General features: G+C 43.2%; 1 protein-coding gene across 1 annotated transcript in view; it reads left to right on the forward strand.

Annotated features, from left to right (window-relative positions):
- The window catches only part of QPCT (glutaminyl-peptide cyclotransferase), a 624,483-nt gene that overhangs the window by 204,094 nt on the left and 399,194 nt on the right, over positions 1-21,195 (forward strand). The window contains exon 3 of the mRNA XM_040429302.1: positions 15,237-15,518. Within this exon, the coding sequence (XP_040285236.1) occupies positions 15,237-15,518 (282 nt within the window). The remainder of the gene's footprint in view (positions 1-15,236; positions 15,519-21,195) is intronic.

Raw genomic sequence — 21,195 nt, forward strand, 5'->3', positions numbered from 1 at the left:
GGGCTCCCCGAAGTGATACTATGGACATTTGGCATCATATGGATAATAAAAGGCTGAAAGCTGAAAATTATAAATTTAATGATCCCAATTACAGTATAATTCCAGAAAAGAATTCAATGACAGAAAGTTTTAGAAATCTGGAAAGTCTGTTACAAAAAAAGCTACGGCAACATTGGGAGATCCGCTCCCTAAATTACTATGTAGAGGAGACCAAGATCCCAAAAGGACTATTAATTAACAACAGGATCTCATTAGTGATGAATTCACCAGAGAATGGAATAACCTATTGATTAACCAGTCAATTGCTCTGATGAATTTGATCATTAAAAGGATCTCTCAAAAGATGAACTATCGGCTAAAGGACCTTTGATGACGTCAGATCACATGCTCCAATCACATGGTACATCACCGTGGTGATGTACCATGTGATTGGAGCATGTGCTCTGACGTCACCACAGGTCCTAGCCGATAGTTCATCTTTTGAGAAGTAAAGAATAGACCGGGAGCTACGCGAACAAGAGGAGAAGGTGAGTTAATTTTTTTATCCCTCAATTGATCACCTACTAAGCATTCTGTATTCAGAATGCTATTATTTTCCCTTATAACCATGTTATAAGGGAAAATAATAACATCTACACAACACCTAACCCAAACCCGAACTTCTGTGAAGAAGTTCGGGTTTGGGTACCAAACATGCGTGATTTTCCTCACGCGAGTGCAAAACGCATTACAATGTTTTGCACTCGCGCGGAAAAATCGCGGGTGTTCCCGCAACGCACCCGCACATTTTCCCGCAACGCCCGTGTGAAAGAGGCCTTAGGCCTCTTGCACACGAACGATACGGATTAGGTGCAGATGCGTTCAGGGTGCCTTCAGTTAAACTCACACCATTTTGCAAGCAAGTTCAGTCAGTTTTGTCTGCGATTCCATTCAGTTGTTCAGTTTTTTCCGCGCGGGTGCAATGCGTTATGATGCTTTTTTCACATGCGTGATAAAAAACTGAAGGTTTACAAACAACATCTCCTAGCAACTATCAGTGAAAAACGCATTGCATCCGCACCTGCTTCTATTGACTTCTATGGGGCCAGGGCTGCGTGAAAAATGCAGAATATAGAACATGCTGCGTTTTTACGCAACGCAGAACTGATGCATGAAAAAATACGCTCATGTACACATACTCATTGAAATGAATGGGTCAGGATTCAGTGCGGGTGCTATGCGTTCACGTCACACATTGCACCCGCGCGGAAAACTTGCTAGTGTGAAAGGGGTCTAAAAGTACTTTTTTCTCGAATAAAGCAGCGGTTTGCTACGTGAAAGGTGATATCACATTCAGCTAAGCTTGTCATAAAAGCATTGTGCCTGTTTCAACGATGACAAATGCCCTTTCATAAAAAAAATATATAAATTGCAGTGGAATTAAAGAAAGACACTTTTTGTGTCTGAAGAGGGTCTTTTTTTGTGCAGACATTTTGGCCATGCTATTTTTCCTATAGAAAAGCCTCTGGAAAATGCCTGAAGAAAACACCATATCTACGCACTGTGCATTTAACATTTCCCTAATGCCTTACAGCTAACCTCTGACAACAGGTTTTTTTTAAATGGCATTGCAGTTTTTTCTGCAGCTGAAAGTGGATTCAAAAGAAATACAAAGTAAGGCCTCATGCACACGGCCGTATGTATTTTGTGGACCACAAAAAACAAATCCGCAAAAAATACGGATGACATCCATGTGTATTCCGTATTTTGCGGAAAGGAATAGCTGGTCCCTAATAGAACAGACCTATTCTTGTCCGTGATGCAGACCATAATAGGACATGTTCTATTTTTTTGCGGAACGGAAATACGGACATTCGGAAACGGAATGCACGCGGAGTAACTTCAGTTTTTTTTGCGGACCCACGGAAAGAATATACGTTCGTGTGCATGAGGCCTAAAAGGGAAGGATTTTTTCCTTCCTGTAGGAACCATATTTGACTTTGACTCAAAAAGCTCCATATAAAAGTGCAGTGGTGTTTTTTTCAACCAGACCTCCTTCACACATCAAAAACTGCACATGACACAAAACTGCATGTGTGATTCTAGGCTACCATATGTTCTTGGTGGTGTTTTTAAATTCAGTATCATTTTGTACATGCCTTTTTACTGCCAGTCAAAAAGAAAAAGCCTAGCAAAAAAAAATTGGAAGGAAAAAAAAATCCATACTAAGAGCATGCTGCATTTGAAAAAAATGCCACAGACCCCCAAAATGGCACAAACTCTTTGGGGAGAATTTATTGATAGGGGAATATTTGAAGTCAGTTTTGCTTGAGTCTGCTTTGGCTACTTTATGCCCCGTTTTATCAAATGTCTCATGTTACTTGATAAATTTGTCTTATCTTTAACCCCTTAAGGACTCAGCCCTATTTCACCTTAAGGACTTGGCCATTTTTTGCAAATCTGACCAGTGTCACTTTAAGTGCTGATCACTTTAAAACGCTTTGACTTACCCAGGCCGTTCTGAGATTGTTTTTTCGTCACATATTGTACTTCATGACACTGCTAAAATTAGGTAAAAAAAGTTAATTTTTTTGCATAAAAAAATACCATATTTACCAAAAATGTTAAAACATTTGCAAATTTCAAAGTTTCAGTTTCTCTACTTCTGTAATACATAGTAATACCCCCAAAAATTGTGATGACTTTACATTCCCCATATGTATACTTCATGTTTGTAGCATTTTGGGAATGATATTTTATTTTTTGGGGATGTTACAAGGCTTAGAAGTTTAGAAGCAAATCTTGAAATTTTTCTGAAATTTACAAAAACCCAATTTTTAGGGACCACTACAGGTCTGAAGTTACTTTGCGAGGCTTATATAATAGAAACCGCCCAAAAATGACCCCATTCTATAAACTACACCCCTCAAGGTATTCAAAACTGATTTTACAAACTTCGTTAACCCTTTAGGTGTTGCACAAGAGTTATTGGCAAATGGGGATGAAATTTGAGAATTTCATTTTTTTACCTAATTTTCCATTTTAACCCATTTTTTCCCACTAACAAAGCAAGGGTTAACAGCCAAACAAGACTGTATCTTTATTGCCCTGACTCTGCCGTTTACAGAAACACCCCATATGTGGCCGTAAACTACTGTACGGGCACACAGTAGGGCGTAGAGGGAAAGGTGCGCCGTATGGTTTTTGGAAGCCAGATTTTGCTGGACTGGTTTTTTGACACCATGTCCCATTTGAAGCCCCCCTGATGCACCCCTAGAATAGAAACTCCCTAAAAGTGACCCCATCTAATAAACTACACCCCTCAAGGTATTCAAAACTGATTTTAAAAACTTTGTTAACCCTTTAGGTGTTGCACAAGATTTAATGGAAAATGGAGATACAATTTAAAAATTTCACTTTTTTGGCAGATTTTCCATTTTAATATTTTTTTTCCAGTTACAAAGCAAGTGTTAACAGCCAAACAAAACTCATTATTTATGGCCCTGATTCTGTAGTTTACAGAAACACCCCATATGTGGTCGTAAACCGCTGTACGGGCACACGGCAGGGCGCAGAAGGAAAGGAATGCCATAAGGTTTTTGGAAGGCAGATTTTGCTGGACTGGTTTTTTGACACCATGTCCCATTTGAAGCCCCCCTGATGCACCCCTAGAGTAGAAACTCCAAAAAAGTGACCCCATTTTAGAAACTACGGGATAGGGTGACAGTTTTGTTGGTAGTAGTTTAGGGTACATATGATTTTTGGTTGCTCTATATTACACTTTTTTGTGCGGCAAGGTAAAAAAAAATAGATTTTTTGGCATGTTTTTTTTTTGTTATTTACAAAATTCATCTGACAGGTTAGATCATGTGGTAATTTTATAGAGCAGGTTGTCACGGACGCGGCGATACCTAATTTGTATACAATTTTTTTTATTTATGTAAGTTTTACACAATGATTTCATTTTTAAAACAAAAAAAAATGTTTTAGTGTCTCCATAGTCTAAGAGCCATAGTTTTTTCAGTTTTTGGGCGATTATCTTAAGTAGGGTCTCATTTTTTGCAGGATGAGATGACAGTTTGGCACTTTTTTGGGGTGCATATGACTTTTTGATCGCTTGCTATTACACTTTTTGTGACGTAAGATGACAAAAAATTGCTTTTTTTACACCGTTTTTATTTTTATTTTTTTACGGTGGTCATCTGAAGGGGTTAAGTAATGTGATATTTTTATAGAGCCGGTCGATACGGACGCGGCGATACCTAATATGTATACTTTTTTTTTTTTATTTAAGTTTTACACAAGGATTTCATTTTTGAAACAAAAAAAATCATGTTTTAGTGTTTCCATAGTCTAAGAGCCATAGTTTTGTCAGTTTTTGGGCGATTATCTTGGGTAGGGTATGATTTTTGCGGGATGAGATGACGGTTTGATTGGTACTATTTTGGCGTACATGCAACTTTATTGATCACTTTTATTACCTTTTTTGGGAAGTAAGGTGGGCAAAATTTCAATTTCCTAATAGTTTTTATTTTTTTATTTTTATGGCGTTCACCGTGCAGGGAAAGTAACATAACCGTTTTATAGATCAGGTCGTTATGGACGCGGCGATACCTAACATGTGTAGGGAATTTTATTTTTTTGATTTTTAATCAGTGATAAATGTGTTTTTTGATTTTTACTTTTTTTCACTTTTTTTTTGACCCAGACCCACTTGGTTCTTGAAGATCCAATGGGTCTGATGTCTGTATAATACAGTACAGTACACCATATAGTGTTTTGTACTGTATTTTACTTACACTTTGTCTGAACAGATCTATGTCTTTAGCACAGATCTGTTCAGCACCATGGACAGCAGGATGCCTGAGACGGCGTCCTGTTGCCATGGGAACCTTCCCCGTCTGCTCAGTAGTGGTCAGAACTTCGCAGACGGGGAAGGGTAAGGAGGGGGGCTCTCTGGGGGCTGTCGGGGGGCTCTCTCCCTCTCCATCAGGGGGCTGCAAAGGCACAGCAGCCCCCCGATGGGAGAGGGAGGGAGCTCCCTCTTACTGTTAACTTTTTCCATACAGCGGTCTGCATGGCCTGCGGTATAGAAAGGGTTAAATGGCTGACATCTGCACAGATGTCAGCCGTTTATACCAGGGTGTCAGCAATGTGCTGACACCCTGGTATACCCACTGAACACCAACAAATTTTCAAGAGGAGGCGGGCGGGGGATCGCGATCCCGCCTGCCGCACCGCCCACCTCCCGCACCGCCCCCAACTCCCCCCCCTGCACCACCCACCGGCAAAAAATCATGCAGGGGTGCAGGCGGGGTGCAAAATCTATATTTTAGGGACACTAAAGTTTCTGATCAGAAACTGCAGAAGGCGCAGCAAACCGCAGGTCTGAATTGACCTGCGGTTTGAGGCGATCGCCGATACGGGGGGGATCACATGACCCCCCCTGGCGTTGTGACAGGATGCCGGCTGAATGATTTCAGCCGGCATCCCGTTCCGATTAACCCCCGCGGCGCCGGAATAACGATTTAAAGTAAGGACATACCGGTACTCCCTGAGTCCTTAAGGACTCGGGAAATAGGGCGTACCGGTACGCCCTGCGTCCTTAAACGCAGGCTCGCGTGTCGGAGGCGGCAGCTCCAGGCACAGTCACGCATATACGCGGCATCTCGCGAGACGCGAGATTTCCTGTGAACGCGCGCACACAGGCGCGGAAGGTAAGCGAGTGGATCTCCAGCCTGCCAGCGGCGATCGTTCGCTGGCAGGCTGGAGATGCGATTTTTTTAACCCCTAACAGGTATATTAGATGCTGTTTTGATAACAGCGTCTAATATACCTGCTACCTGGTCCTCTGGTTGTCCCTTTTGCTTGGATCGACCACCAGAGGACACAGGCAGCTCAGTAATAAGTAGCACCAAACACCACTACACTAAACCCCCCCGTCACTTATTAACCCCTTATTAACCCCTGATCACCCCCCTGTAAGGCTCCATTCAGACGTCCGTATGTTTTTTACAGATCCACGGATGCATGGATCGGATCCGCAAAACACATACGGACGTCTGAATGGAGCCTTACAGTGGGGTGATCAATGACAGGGGGGTGATCACCCCATATAGACTCCCTGATCACCCCCTGTCATTGATCACCCCCCTGTCATTGATCACCCCCCTGTAAGGCTCCATTCAGACGTCCGTATGTTTTTTACGGATCCACGGATACATGGATCGGATCCGCAAAACACATACAGACGTCTGAATGGAGCCTTACAGGGGGGTGATCACCCCATATAGACTCCCTGATCACCCCCTGTCATTGATCACCCCCCTGTAAGGCTCCATTCAGACGTCCGTATGTTTTTTACGGATCCACGGATACATGGATCGGATCCGCAAAACACATACGGACATCTGAATGGAGTCTTACAGGGGGGGGATCAAGGACAGGGGGGTGATCACCCCATATAGACTCCCTGATCATTCCCCTGTCATTGATCACCCCCCTGTCATTGATCACCCCCCTGTCATTGATCACCCCCCTGTCAGGCTCCATTCAGACGTCCGTATGTTTTTTACGGATCTACGGATACATGGATCGGATCCGCAAAACACATACGGACATTTGAATGGAGCCTTACAGGGGGGTGATCAATGACAGGGGGGTGATCACCCCATATAGACTCCCTGATCACCCCCCTGTCATTGATCACCCCCCTGTAAGGCTCCATTCAGACATTTTTTTGGCCCAAGTTAGCGGAAATAGTTTATTTTTTATTTTTTTTTTTTCTTACAAAGTCTCATATTCCACTAACTTGTGTCAAAAAATAAAATCTCACATGAACTCACCATACCCCTCACGGAATCCAAGTGCGTAAAATATTTTAGACATTTATATTCCAGACTTCTTCTCACGCTTTAGGGCCCCTAAAATGCCAGGGCAGTATAAATACCCCACATGTTACCCCATTTCGGAAAGAAGACACCCCAAGGTATTCCGTGAGGGGCATATTGAGTCCATGAAAGATTGAAATTTTTGTCCCAAGTTAGCGGAATGGGATACTTTGTGAGAAAAAAAAAAAATAATCAATTTCCGCTAACTTGTGCCAAAAAAAAAATAATTTCTATGAACTTGCCATGCCCCTCATTGAATACCTTGGGGTGTCTTCTTTCCAAAATGGGGTCAAATGTGGGGTATTTTAGGGGCCCTAAAGCGTGAGAAGAAGTCTGGGATCCAAATGTCTAAAAATGCCCTCAAAAGGAATTTGGGCCCCTTTGCGCATCTAGGCTGCAAAAAAGTGTCACACATCTGGTATCGCCGTACTCAGGAGAAGTTGGGCAATGTGTTTTGGGGTGTCATTTTATATATTACCATGCTGGGTGAGATAAATATCTTGGTCAAATGCCAACTTTGTATAAAAAAATGGGAAAAGTTGTCTTTTGCCGAGATATTTCTCTCACCCAGCATGGGTATATGTAAAATGACACCCCAAAACACATTGCCCTACTTCTCCTGAGTACGGCGATACCAGATGTGTGACACTTTTTTGCAGCCTAGGTGGGCAAAGGGGCCCACATTCCAAAGAGCACCTTTAGGATTTCACAGGTCATTTTTTACACATTTTGATTTGAAAATACTTCCCACACATTAGGGCCCCTAAATTGCCAGGGCAGTATAACTACCCCACAAGTGACCCCATTTTGGAAAGAAGACATCCCAAGGTATTCTGTGAGGGGCATGGCGAGTTCATAGAATTTTTTATTTTTTGTCACAAGTTAGCGGAAAATGATGATTTTTTATTTTTATTTTTTCTTACAAAGTCTCATATTCCACTAACTTGTGACAAAAAATAAAAACTTCCATGAACTCACTATGCCCATCACGAAATACCTTGGGGTGTCTTATTTCCAAAATGGGGTCACTTGTGGGGTAGTTATACTGCCCTGGCATTCTAGGGGCCCTAATGTGTGGTAAGTAGTTTGAAATCAAAATGTGTAAAAAATGACCTGTGAAATCCTAAAGGTGCTCTTTGGAATGTGGGCCCCTTTGCCCACCTAGGCTGCAAAAAAGTGTCACACATCTGGTATCGCCGTGCTCAGGAGAAGTTGGGCAATGTGTTTTGGGGTGTCATTTTACATATACCCATGCTGGGTGTGAGAAATATCTCGGTCAAATGCCAACTTTGTATAAAAAAAATGGGAAAAGTTGTCTTTTGCCGAGATATTTATCTCACCCAGCATGGGTATATGTAAAATGACACCCCAAAACACATTACCCAACTTCTCGGTGATACCAGATGTGTGACACTTTCGTGATGGGCATAGTGAGTTCATGGAAGTTTTTATTTTTTGTCACAAGTTAGTGGAATATGAGACTTTGTTAGGAAAAAAAAATAAAAATCATCATTTTCCGCTAACTTGTGACAAAAAATAAAAAGTTATATGAACTCACTATGCCCATCAGCGAATACCTTAGGGTGTCTACTTTCCAAAATGGGGTCATTTGTGGGGTGTTTGTACTGTCTGGCCATTGTAGAACCTCAGGAAACATGACAGGTGCTCAGAAAGTCAGAGCTGCTTCAAAAAGCGGAAATTCACATTTTTGTACCATAGTTTGTAAACGCTATAACTTTTACCCAAACCATTATTTTTTTTGTTAATCAAAGACATGTAGAACAATAAATTTAGAGAAAAATGTATATATGGATGTCGTTTTTTAAAAAAAAATTTACAACTGAAAGTGAAAAATGTCATTTTTTCGCAAAAATTCTGTTAAATTTTGATTAATAACAAAAAAGTTAAAATGTCAGCAGCAATGAAATACCACCAAATGAAAGCTCTATTAGTGAGAAGAAAAGGAGGTAAAATTCATTTGGGTGGTAAGTTGTATGACCGAGCAATAAACTGTGAAAGTAGTGTAGTGCAGAAGTATAAAAAGTGGCCTGGTCATTAAGGGTGTTTAAGCTAGGGGGGCTGAGGTGGTTAAGGGGTTAAAGGGCTTCTGTCACCCCACTAAACTGATTTTTTTTTTTGTGTACTTATAATCCCTATCCCTATATTGCTATACCTTATGTTATTAATAATTTTCGTTCAGTAGATTTTGCAAAAAACTTACTTTTATAATATGCTAATTACCTTTCTACCAGCAAGTAGGGCGTCTACTTGCTGGTAGCAGCCGCAGAAAACCGCCCCCTCCTCTTGTTGATTGACAGGGCCAGCCGCGATCTCCTCCTCCGGCCAGCCCTGTCAGCATTTCAAAAATCGCGCGCCTGTGTTGATTCGGCGCAGGCGCTCTGAGATAAGGAGGCTCGCCTCCTCAGCACTCCCTCAGTGCACCTGCGCCGATGACGTCTTCTCTTTCGGTGACATCATCGGCGCAGGCGCACTGCGGACGGGAGGTGGTTAAAAACTTTTGGGAGGAAGGATGAATTGGAACATGATAGTATGCGTCCTCTAGGTCCAGACTTGCCATCCAGCAACCATGGAAGAGAAGATTCACCGTAGATTTTATTCTCTCCATTCTGAATTTTTTGCACACTAGGGACTTGTTCAGTTTTTTTAGATTTAGAATAACCCTGAATGTTCAATTCATTTTTTTTACCAGAAACAAAGAGGAATAGCCTCTTTCTGCTATGGGAGCTGGACAAACTACTCCCTTGTGTAAGAGGGAAAGAACTTCTGACTGTAAGGCCTCCCTTCTTTTCTGATTTTTGGGGCAGACTGTCACGGGTAGAGTCACGGGTATCAAGATAGAGTGGAGGTGCACCCCCTGAGCTGCCACCCGGTCCCCTGTCCCTGCCTACTTGCACCACCCGCCCTAGGTGACGGAGCACAACTGAGCGACAGTCCCTAACCTACTAAGTGAAAGCAGACAGAAAGAGACAGCAGGGAAGAGGACAGCCACTGAGAAGTTACAATAAGCGGACAAGAGGTAGAACAAGAACGGAAGGCGAGGCGGGTCAACTAGCCTAGGTCAGTCCAGGAGGTCACGTCAGAACAAGGGAAGAGGCAAAGACAAATCCGTAAACAAGCCGAGGTCAAAATCCGAGAGGTAGCGTCAAGGTACAGGGAGCAGGCAGAAGAGGTGTCAAGAGGCGGATCGAGGTTCAATTCCAGAGGTAGCTTAATAACAATAAATTACACAGCCTATAGGATGAAAATCAGACAACCTGTAGCCAGCAGGCCGCCTGTATTTATAGTGGGGAGTGAGGGTCATGAGACGTGGCCAGAGTCACATGACCGACAGCCAGACAAGTCGAGCACCGAGTGATCAGCTCGGCGCTCAAGGCAGACCTAGGAGCAGGGAGCCTCCCAGCTAGCAAAGCCGCCCTGGGAGCGAAGCCAAACACAGATCCTCGCTCCTGAAGCTAAGCAGCAGGTCTGCGGCTGATGGGAGACCGAGTGCGCCTTCGTTACACAGACTGTCTGGACGAAAAGATCTTCTGGACAAGTAAAGAACTCAACCTGGAATCCGTTTTCTATTACGCTTTAAATCCATTTGTTTTGGGACACAGATTTCCAGGCTGGAAGGAAGCCGGACAGTCTTCCTCCCACCTGACTTCTGGCGTCATTGAGATTTGTCTTTGGGTCTGTTGTCCTGGGTTTTGAACAGAAAACCCCCAGACTTCTTAGAGAATCTGTCACTTCTATTACTCTGATTACTCCTCTGCCCTTTAAACCTAGCCTGATGTTTACGAAAAAAGGGATTCTTTTGGGGGACCGGAAACCTCTTGTTGTTGTCTAAAGCTCTATCTAATATGTCATCAAGGGAGAAACTGAACAGTCTAGAACCTTCACATGGGAGAGAGCAAAGTCTAGACTTTGAGCCCTGATCCCCTTTCCAAGACCTAAGCCATACAGCCCATCTAGCTGCATTTGACGTGGCCGCAGCTCTGGCTGAAAAATGAACTACATCCGTGGAGACGTCTGCCAAAAAATCTGCCGCCTTGTGGAAGGTTGGTAGAGAGGCAAGTAAATCTTCTCTTGGTGTTTTGTCTCTGATATGAGATTCTAACTGCCCCAGCCATAACCTTAAAGATCTAGATACCCACGAGGCTGCAATGGCCGGCCTGAGACTTGTCGAGGCACATTCCCATTCTTCCTTTTTGTCTAAGGGTCTCCTAAACAGCCTAGGTCTTCGAAGGGAAGGTCTGATCTTTTGGCTATCTTGGCTACCGGAGCATCTACGGAAGGAGCTCTGTCCCATACGTTGGATACTGATTCCTCAAACGGGTATTTACACTTGACAGAATTTGGAATAAAAAAAATTTCTGTAGGAATTTTTCCATTCCTTTTTAATTATTGCTTAAATGTTCTTGTGAATGGCGTTTTGGGCCCAGACCCTCAAAAGCCTGGTCAGCAATAGTTTTAGTCTCTTTAACGTCCTCCAATTGCATAGTAGTTTTTATAAGTGCTCTACATCTTCTGGAGGAAAACGAGACTTCCCTGCTGTATCTTCATTAGAAGACATATAATCAGAGGACAAATCCTGGCCTGATTCTAGGTCTTCATCTATTCCAGAAGCCTCAGAGTCCCAGTTATAGGCCTGTCTCTTTGGCGATCTTTGCCAGCCTCGCTTGAAGGATTTAATGGAAGATTTAACTTCCGAACGAACTAAGGCCTTAATGGATTTTGATAAGCTATGGGATTCTTCCATCACTAGCTTTTCAATACACGATTGACATAGTGGGTTAACATATGTAGAAGACAGAGGGACTTTATATCCTTCACATTCTCTATGTTTGGATTTGCTGGAAGCTTTCTTAGGTACTTTAGCAACCTACGAAAAAAAGCATACAACACCCAGAAATAAAAGGAGAGTTATTAGATGGTCAGTCTCACCCAGGTGTAGCGTCAATCTTTCCCCCTGCTCAGGTCCAATACTGGGCTTGTGGACCTTGAGAGTTCCACGGGGTCGGCGCGTCCGGTGTCCACTGGCTCCAACATGATACGCGGCGGCTCCAGATCCTGCACAGCACTGTGTGCGTCCACGGCTGTCTGCTTTCTCCTGCTGACGGATTTATAACGCGCCTCGGCTCCTTCCCATGGCCCAAGAAAAAAGGGGGGGCCTAACCCACGGCAGCAGAACTTCCGGCCTCCGGCCATGCCACTAGGAAATGACGTCTGTGCGCCGGAAGCCGCTCCGAGTCTGCACATGCGCCGAGCGTCCTGGAGCCTGATTCCGCCATCTTGGAAATGGGACGCTGACGCAGCCACTGCCATGGACCGAAGAGGCTTGGGTGGAGGCAGGATGAAGGGCAGACATAGGCGACGGCTCCAACGGGAGACTTATGCCGCCAGAGATAGGTCCCTTTACGGTGTAGTAGACCCGGACCTTCCCCAGACATCGAGGTGAGAACCATGATTTAGAGGGAATTCCTCAGGTACCTCCTATCCGGAGGACAGGAAACCTAAACTGAGCTGTGGTGGGGGTGTGAACCTTTATATCTCGTTAGGCTTCCTGTCCTGGATGGGAGGTCCTGATCGCATGGGTGCCGTCATGGGTGAGGGGAAAAAATGTTTTGACCTCTAAGGCCTCTTTCACACAAGCGTGTCCTGATAAGGTCCGGATGCGTTGCGGCAAACCCGCACGAGTAGGTACCCAATTGCAGTCAGTTTTGACTGCGATTGCGTTCCGTTGTTCAGTTTTTATTGCGCGGGTGCAATGCGTTTTGCATGCGCATGATAAAAAACTGAATGTGGTACCCAGACCCGAACTTCTTCACAGAAGTTCAGGTTTGGGTTCAAGGTTGTATAGATTGTATTATTTCCCCTTATAACATGGTTATAAGGGAAAATAATAGCATTCTGAATACAGAATGCTAAGTAAAATAGGGCTGGAGGGGTTAAAAAAATAAAAATAAAAATTTAACTCACCTTAATCCACTTGTTCGCGCAGCCGGCATCTCTTCTGTCTTCATCTGTGAGGAATAGGACCTTTGATGACGTCACTGCGTTCATCACATGGTCCATCATGTTATAAGGGAAAATAATAATGATCGGGTCCCCATCCCGATTGTCTCCTAGCAACCGTGCGTGAAAATCGCATCGCATCCGCACTTGCTTGCGGATGCTTGCGATTTTCACGCAGCCCCATTCACTTCTATGGGGCCTGCGTTGCGTGAAAATCACCGCTCATGTGAACAGCCCCATAGAAATTAATGGGTCCGGATTCAGTACCGGGTGCAATGCGTTCAGCTCACGCATTGCACCCGCGCGGAAACTCGCCCGTGTGAAAGAGGCCTTAGGCCCCTTTCACACGAACGTGACGGATTGGCTCCTGATGCGTTCAGGATGCTTTAAGTGAAACTTGCACCATTTTGCAAGCAAGTTCAGTCAGTTTTGTCTTCGATTGCGTTCAGTTTTTCAGTTTTTTTCCACGCAGGTGCAATGCGTTTTCATGCGTTTTTCACGCGCGTGATAAAAAACGGAAGATTTACAAACAACATCTCTTAGCAACCATCAGTGAAAAACACACTTCATCCACACTTGCTCGCGGATGCAATGCGTTTTTCACTGAAGCCCCATTCACTTCTATGGGGCCAGGGCTGCGTGAAAAATGCAGAATATAAAACATGCTGCGTTTTTTAAGCAACGCAGAACTGATGCATGAAAAATGTACGCAGACTCATTGAAATGAATGGCTCAGGATTCAGTGCGGGTGCTATGCGTTCACATCAGGCATTGCACTCGTGCGGAAAACTCGCTCATGTGAAATAGGCCTAAGGCCCCTTGCAGACGAGCATGTGCGGATTATGTCCGGATGCGTTGTGGATGCGTTCAGTGAAAACTGTGCGATTTCACAAACAAAGTCATTCAGTTTTGTTTGCGATCGCGTTCAGTTTTTATCGCACGGGTGCAATGCGATTTACTGCGTTTTGCACGCGCGTGATGAAAAACTGAATGTTTACAAACAACATCTCTTAGCAACCATCTGTGAAAATCGCATTGCATCCCCACTTGCTTGCGGATGCAATGCGATTTTCACACAGCCCCATTCAGAATATAAAACATGCTGCAATTTTCACGCAACGCAAAAGTGATGTACACAGACCCATTGAAATGAATGGGTCTGGATTCTGTTCGGGCGCAATGCGTTCACATCACGCATTGCACCCACGCGGAATTCTCGCTCGTGTGAAAGGGGTCTAAGGGGCTTTTTTCAGCATGCTTGACAAAGATCCTTGGGCCCCCCTTCACACGGGCGTCACGGGTGAGGGCCGGTGGCGTTCAGGGTGCATTGCGGGAAACCCGCGCGAGTAGGCACGCAATTGCAGTCAGTTTTGTCTGTGATTGCGTTCTGATGTTCAGTTTTCTCCACGCCAGTGCAATGCGTTTTGCACGCACATGAGAAAAAACTGAATGTGGTACCCAGACCCGAACCCGGACTTTTTCACTGAAGTTCGGGTTTGGGTTAGTTGTTCTGTAGATTTTATTATTTTCCAGCCGCCGAGCGTCTTTCCCTCACTGTGTCTGCGCAGACACGTCCAGCGGGAGGAGAGCAGCGGTCCCTGGCCCCGTCAATCAAGAGAAGAAGGGTGTGAGAAGAGGTGGGCAAACTGAGCTTTTAAGAGCAGGTGCAACGCTCCGCCTGCTCCTAGAGGCTAATTATCATATTATAAAAGTTCGTTTTGCTAAATAAATGCTTTAGGCAGTGAGATGGCACTAATATAGTTATGTTCAGCTGACATAATGTCAGCCAGCTTAATACCCATTTTTCAGGTGACAGAAACCCTTTAATATATGTCTCTCACACAAAATGCACCTATGTGAATGCAACATAAAATTATGTTAAAAAAGTAAGTATACAATAATGGCTTGTTTGGATTCATTACGATAAATTGCTAAACACATCTATTTTTATTCTATCTCAAAAATCAGCAGCAGCCCTCAATCTTTCATTCCTTTTTCTGCATACATTTATCAGTAAATGTAGTCATATTATTCCATTTATTGGATATTCAAGATATATTTCCTCAATTATGTTGTGAAGGATTTTTAACATGAATTGGTTCAATTTTTTTTATTAATTAATTATGATTTTTTTTTTACATATTTACATTATCATTACGAATAAATATGTATTGCATATTGTGCTTGTGCTGCTGATTTTAGTAGGTAGAATACATTTGGTACAAATGGCAGACCCAACTGAGCAACATAGTAAGCTGGTATTGAGTATAGTTTTAACTGTCTATTGTTATCTTTTCTTATGAATTAACTTACTGCATTAACGTTTTATTTTTTCTGTTCCATCAATAGCACATTAAACAGCGATTGCAGAGGCTTCAAGCTGGGTGGATTATAGAAGAAGACACATTTCAAAGTCAAACCCCTTTTGGATATGTGGCATTCTCAAATGTTATTGCCACTCTAAATCCATCTGCTCTACGTCACTTGGTCCTTGCCTGTCATTATGATTCAAAATACTTTAGTCCCCAGTGGGATGGTAAAGTATTTATCGGGGCTACAGATTCAGCTGTACCATGTGCTATACTATTAGAGCTTGCCCAAGCTTTGGATTACCGACTTCAGCAGTTAAAGGTTTGTAATACCATATTTGTAACTGGTTTTATTGCAAATCAATATTGCATTCATAGTACAGATACTGTAGGTCATACTGATGGTCTGGATCGTCTCTTTGAAATACAGATGCTGCCATGATGTTTGGATAACATAGTGATGCATCTGTATTTGGAACTTCTTACACTACAATGGGCATTTTCCCTCCTCTCAGATATTGATGGCATTTAATCAATGTCAGATAGATGCAGGTCCCACCTCTGGAATCCACTACCATCTCTAGAATGTGGTCCCCAAAGTAAAGTTGAGCACATTGCACATGCACAACATGCTCTCTATTCACTTGTATGCGAGTTCAGAAAATAGCCCGGTGAGCGTACTTAGATATCTCTAGATCGGGTCCTCCAAAGTGAAGGAGAGTGCACCATGCATGCACAGCCACTTCTCCATTAAACGCTATGGGACTACCGTAAATAGCAGAGCCAGCACTCAGCTATTTTCAGAACTCCTTTAGCAGTGAATGGGGGATGGGCAGTGTTCTCTACTTCACTTGAAGCGGCTCGTTCTGGAGACAGGAGCTGGTCTCAGAGGTGGCACCCTCACCTATCTGACATTGGTGACATCCTAGCGATATCCTATCAATTTCTGAGATGGGAATAACCCTTTTATGGATAAAGGTACAGCATGTTGTGTTTTTAAAATACTTTGCTTTTACACCTATGTATAAGTCCCTTAAAAAGGTCATACCATGATTGATATAAAAAATGAAAAACAGACATCTCATAGTACATAACAATCTCTTTGTAATAAAGCTAGAACCAGCCCTGTATTTCAACAGAGATCTCCCCATTCATTGCTCTAATTGTTCAGCTAGATTTATTTCAGGCTGGCTTCTCAGGGGGCATAGGCGTACATAGAAATGACTGGGCCCTATAGCAAGAATCTAAATTTGGCCCCCATGCCCCATTTATAGCCCCTCCGGTTACTTATTCCTGGCCTGGCCCATACCCTTGCTCCATGAACTGTGCTTGCTGCTGTGTGTTATATAGTGTGCCAATAGGGCCAGATTGGGATTACAAAACAGCCCCTGTACCCAAGCCCCACCAGCCACATATGCTATTGTATAAAAATAATGTTGCACAGCGCACATTGCGGAGGGGAATTTTGCTTTACTTGGTTGTGCCCCTATGTAAAGCATCAATACAAAAAAAAAAAAAAAGTGGAGCACAAAAATGCCTACTCACATGGTCAGGGAGATATGTTACCCTCCCCAACAACAATACATACCATGATAAAGCTCAAAATACCCCTGAGCAGCATTTGATACCAGCGTGCATTGCCAAAATATCTCCCCAACAGTGCCAAATAAATACCACCATGAAGTACAAAATACCCAGCATTACTGTCCTCTGACAACCCCTCCCCCACTGGGAGCAGTATTTAAATGTCTCACTTCTGTTCGGGACTTGCAGGACAGGAGCAGTGAAGCTGGAGTTGGAGGGAGAGAGGCTTCTGGTAGAAGGTAGAATAGAGTGGGTAAAAGAAGTTATGACGTCACAGGTAGTGTTGAGCGAACTTGTGTTTTAAGTTCTGCGTCCAAAGTTCGGGTTACGGAAGAATCCCGTTATGGATTCCGCTACCACGGATCATAATGGAATTTGGAATCCATAACGGGATTTTTCAATAACCCGAACTTTGGACGCAGAACTTAAAACACAAGTTCGCTCAACACTAGTCACAGGTCACAAGCTGCAGACTGTCAGATAGTAAGAGGTGTAATAGATGCAGGATGTACAGATATATAGTATATACAACAGTGTACTGATATGTGAGGTACGACGTATAAATTGCACCTCATACTTCACATATCAGTACACTGCTGTATGTGCTATCTGTACCCACTGCCTCTATTATACCTTGTACCTCTCACATCAGTGCACAGCTGTATATATATTGATATGTAGAGAAAATCTAAATCACACATACTCATTCCTATGCTTCTGATATGACAACTGTTTTAAATTTTCAGCATTTCTATTTGATAAAACATGGCTATACAGCACTATTATCAATCATTTGCTGTGCACTATAAAGAGGCATTAGTATACAGTTTGATCAAAGAGCATAGGCCCACTTACCGCGACAAGGTTGCCTCTTGTTTAAGTGGGAACCTACTCTAACCATGGCGCGGCGACCAACGCGTCTCCACACCGCTCCAGCAGGCAATGGGATCCAGCAGCCGCACAGTGGTCCCACAGTACAGTGAGGCCACCTGGGCCCCGGGTCCCATCACTCCACCGGCACGGCACAGAAGCAGCGACGGCCGCCGCCCAGCACCGCATGTGAACTGGTGCAAAGAGCTCACCTGTTCACAACCTCTCAGGAACTCCAACTGAGATGTGGTAGGAATTTATAGACCCTTTGCAGACTTCTGCTAATTAAAAGCACCTGAGCCAAATGGGGAGGAGTGCTGATTCAGAGGGGGGAAAAAGAAGTTATAGCATAATATGTATTGTGAACAGGTGAGCTCTTTGCACCAGTTCACATGCGGCGCTGGGCGGCGGCCGTCGCTGCTTCTGTGCCGTGCCGGTGGAGTGATGGGACCCGGGGCCCAGGTGGCCTCACTGTACTGTGGGGCCGCTGTGCGGCTGCTGGATCCCATTGCCTGCTGGAGCGGTGTGGAGGCGCGTTGGTCGCCGCGCCATGGTTAGAGTAGGTTCCCACTTAAACAAGAGGCAACCTTGTCGCGGTAAGTGGGCCTATGCTCTTTGATCAAACTGTATACTAATGCCTCTTTATAGTGCACAGCAAATGATTGATAATAGTGCTGTATAGCCATGTTTTATCAAATAGAAATGCTGAAAATTTAAAACAGTTGTCATATCAGAAGCATAGGTATGAGGATGTGTGATTTAAATTTTCTCTACATATCAATACACAGCTGTATATATTACATATCTGTAGCTACTGCATTTATTATACCTTGTACCCACATATCAGTACACTGCTGGATATACTACATATCTATACCCACTGCATCTATTATGCTGTATAATATATGCAGTGTGTGTGGGGGTCTATCTATCTATCTATCTATCTATCTATCTATCTATCTAGAGCAGTGTACTGATGTGAGAGGTATGAGATATAATAGATACAGCGTGTGCAGATATATGTGGTCAGTTATACATAATGGTTACTGTGTGAGGTACATGAGGTAGTAGTGTCTGTAACTGTCTGCAGTATCATATATGAGTGAGTGACCTCTTACCACTCCATTCTAGTCTCAATGGAGAGCTTATTGTGCAGTTCTCCTCCATGCTGTTGGGGGTTGAAGGACCTGTAATGATGTCATCACAGGTCCTAGCAGATACAGCTGTCTAACCAGGGTACTACACCGCCCTATGTGCAGTTCCTTTACTAGATGGTACAGGACCTATGGTGGTGATGATGATGATGATGATGATGTTGTCATTACAGGTTCTGGCAGATGCACTTTTCAGTTGGAGATTTAACCTTAGCATGTGCAGCCATCTTAGTAAGGTGTACAACAAGGAAGTAAAAGAAAAAACAGCAGGTGGCTAGGCTAACTTTTTAATTATATTCCATTACAAAAGTGTTCAGATCCAGGTGTTGGTTTGAAAAACGTAGAATATTTTTTTGTGGCAATGCAATGCAATCTTCAGACAGCATGTTATAGAGCAGGAGGAGCTGAGCAGATTGATATACAGTTGTGGGGTCCCGAGGCTCGGGAGTCCTTCGTGGCTTCCTCTTCCTGCAGGCTGTGGCCTGCTTCTGCTGACAAAGTCCCTCCTCCCTCTGTCCTTAGGGTGTTAACATTCCACAGAGTCTTCAAGGAACCAGTATCTTCTTCTGTCACCTCCTCTCTCCTGCTACTTTGCCAGAGCAATCTTTCTGTTGGTCAGTGTGCGATATTGATCTTCGGTTCCAGGAATGTGCCAAGGAGACTACTCATAAGAGAAGACCGATTCAGTTGACACCATCTTTCTAAAGACCGCAGGCTGCACTTTCCTCTACTTCTGCACCAAAACGGATGAAATTGGATAGAGTCAGGCTGTTGAATTGGAGTGTCAATGCAGGCACTCCAGTGACCTCTGCTGGAAATTCCAGAGCATAGAGTCAGTAGGAGAGATGGCCATGGGTGAAGACAAGCTCTCTCCAAAATTGAAACTACTTGTGTTGTTGTCTTGCAGTGGTACATGGTTTACTATACAGGGCTTGGTAAACCAGTACCGAATACAACCTAGAGATGCCCTTGTTGGTGACATCCATTAACAAGAACTCTCACCGAAAGACCATACAGTATGTCACCAAGCCCTGGAAGCTTCAAGTCGGTGTACTCCACACAGAGAAAATTTCCTTGTATGTCTTGCCTGTGTGTACTAATTCACTTCTGTTGGGACTGCCTTGGCTCTACCTACATAGTTCTGCCGTAGATTGTAACTTTGAGCAGATTCTTTGTTGGGGTTCTGCTTGTCATTCCCAATGCCTGACTTTATTTTATTTCACTGGTTCTTCAAAACCTGCAAGGGTTACCAGCAGCTTATTCTAATTTTGTTCATGTGTTTGACAAAACAGAGGACCCTCCCACTCCTCATCCTGTCACTGCCCAATCAACTTGATTCTGGGGATAACACCTCCACGTGGTTGTATTTATCTTCTATCTCCACCTAAAACACAAGCCATGTCAGACTACAAAAGATAACCTAGACTGTTTATTCTTTGTTAACTCTTTCTCTACCAGCGTCGAACATGGCGCCTGCTCACACGTGCAGCGGGCATCATAGCTGGCAAGTCTTTGCTGTTTCAAACAGCAGAGACCTGTGGCTAATTACCATGGCCGACAATAATGCCGATCGCGGTAATTAAAGGCTTTAGATGCCGTGATCAAGTGATATCACGGCATCTAAATGTGCAAAAACCTGAGGCTGGTAGTTTTCATGCTGTAATTCTTATTTTGGCCACCAAATGGTAGGCCAACATAAGAAATGAGCAATTCACAGTAATAAAGTCATTTTAAAAATCCCTGATTGTACAAAATGAAAAATAATAAAAAAAAATTTATAGGCTCATATATGAGCTTTAAAATCTTTACAAAAATAAAAAAAATTTAAAAAATATATAAAAGTTTAAATCACTCACCTTTCCGTATAATTAAAAATAAATACCTAAATAACAATAAATATAAACATCATGGGTATCACCACTACTGAAAACGTCCGTACTATTAAAATATTTAAAAACATTTTCAAATATGGCGAATGGTGTAACAGAAAAAAGGGTCAAAATGACTGATTTGCCATTATTTCTCTTACCCCCAAACAGCAGAGACCTGTGGCTAATTACCATGGCCGACAATAATGCCGATCGCGGTAATTAAAGGCTTTAGATGCCGTGATCAAGTGATATCACGGCATCTAAATGTGCAAAAACCTGAGGCTGGTAGTTTTCATGCTGTAATTCTTATTTTGGCCACCAAATGGTAGGCCAACATAAGAAATGAGCAATTCACAGTAATAAAGTCATTTTAAAAATCCCTGATTGTACAAAATGAAAAATAATAAAAAAAAATTTATAGGCTCATATATGAGCTTTAAAATCTTTACAAAAATAAAAAAAATTTAAAAAATATATAAAAGTTTAAATCACTCACCTTTCCGTATAATTAAAAATAAAT

This window comes from Bufo bufo, chromosome 4 (genome assembly GCF_905171765.1).
Source record: "Bufo bufo chromosome 4, aBufBuf1.1, whole genome shotgun sequence".
Lineage (NCBI taxonomy): Eukaryota > Metazoa > Chordata > Amphibia > Anura > Bufonidae > Bufo > Bufo bufo.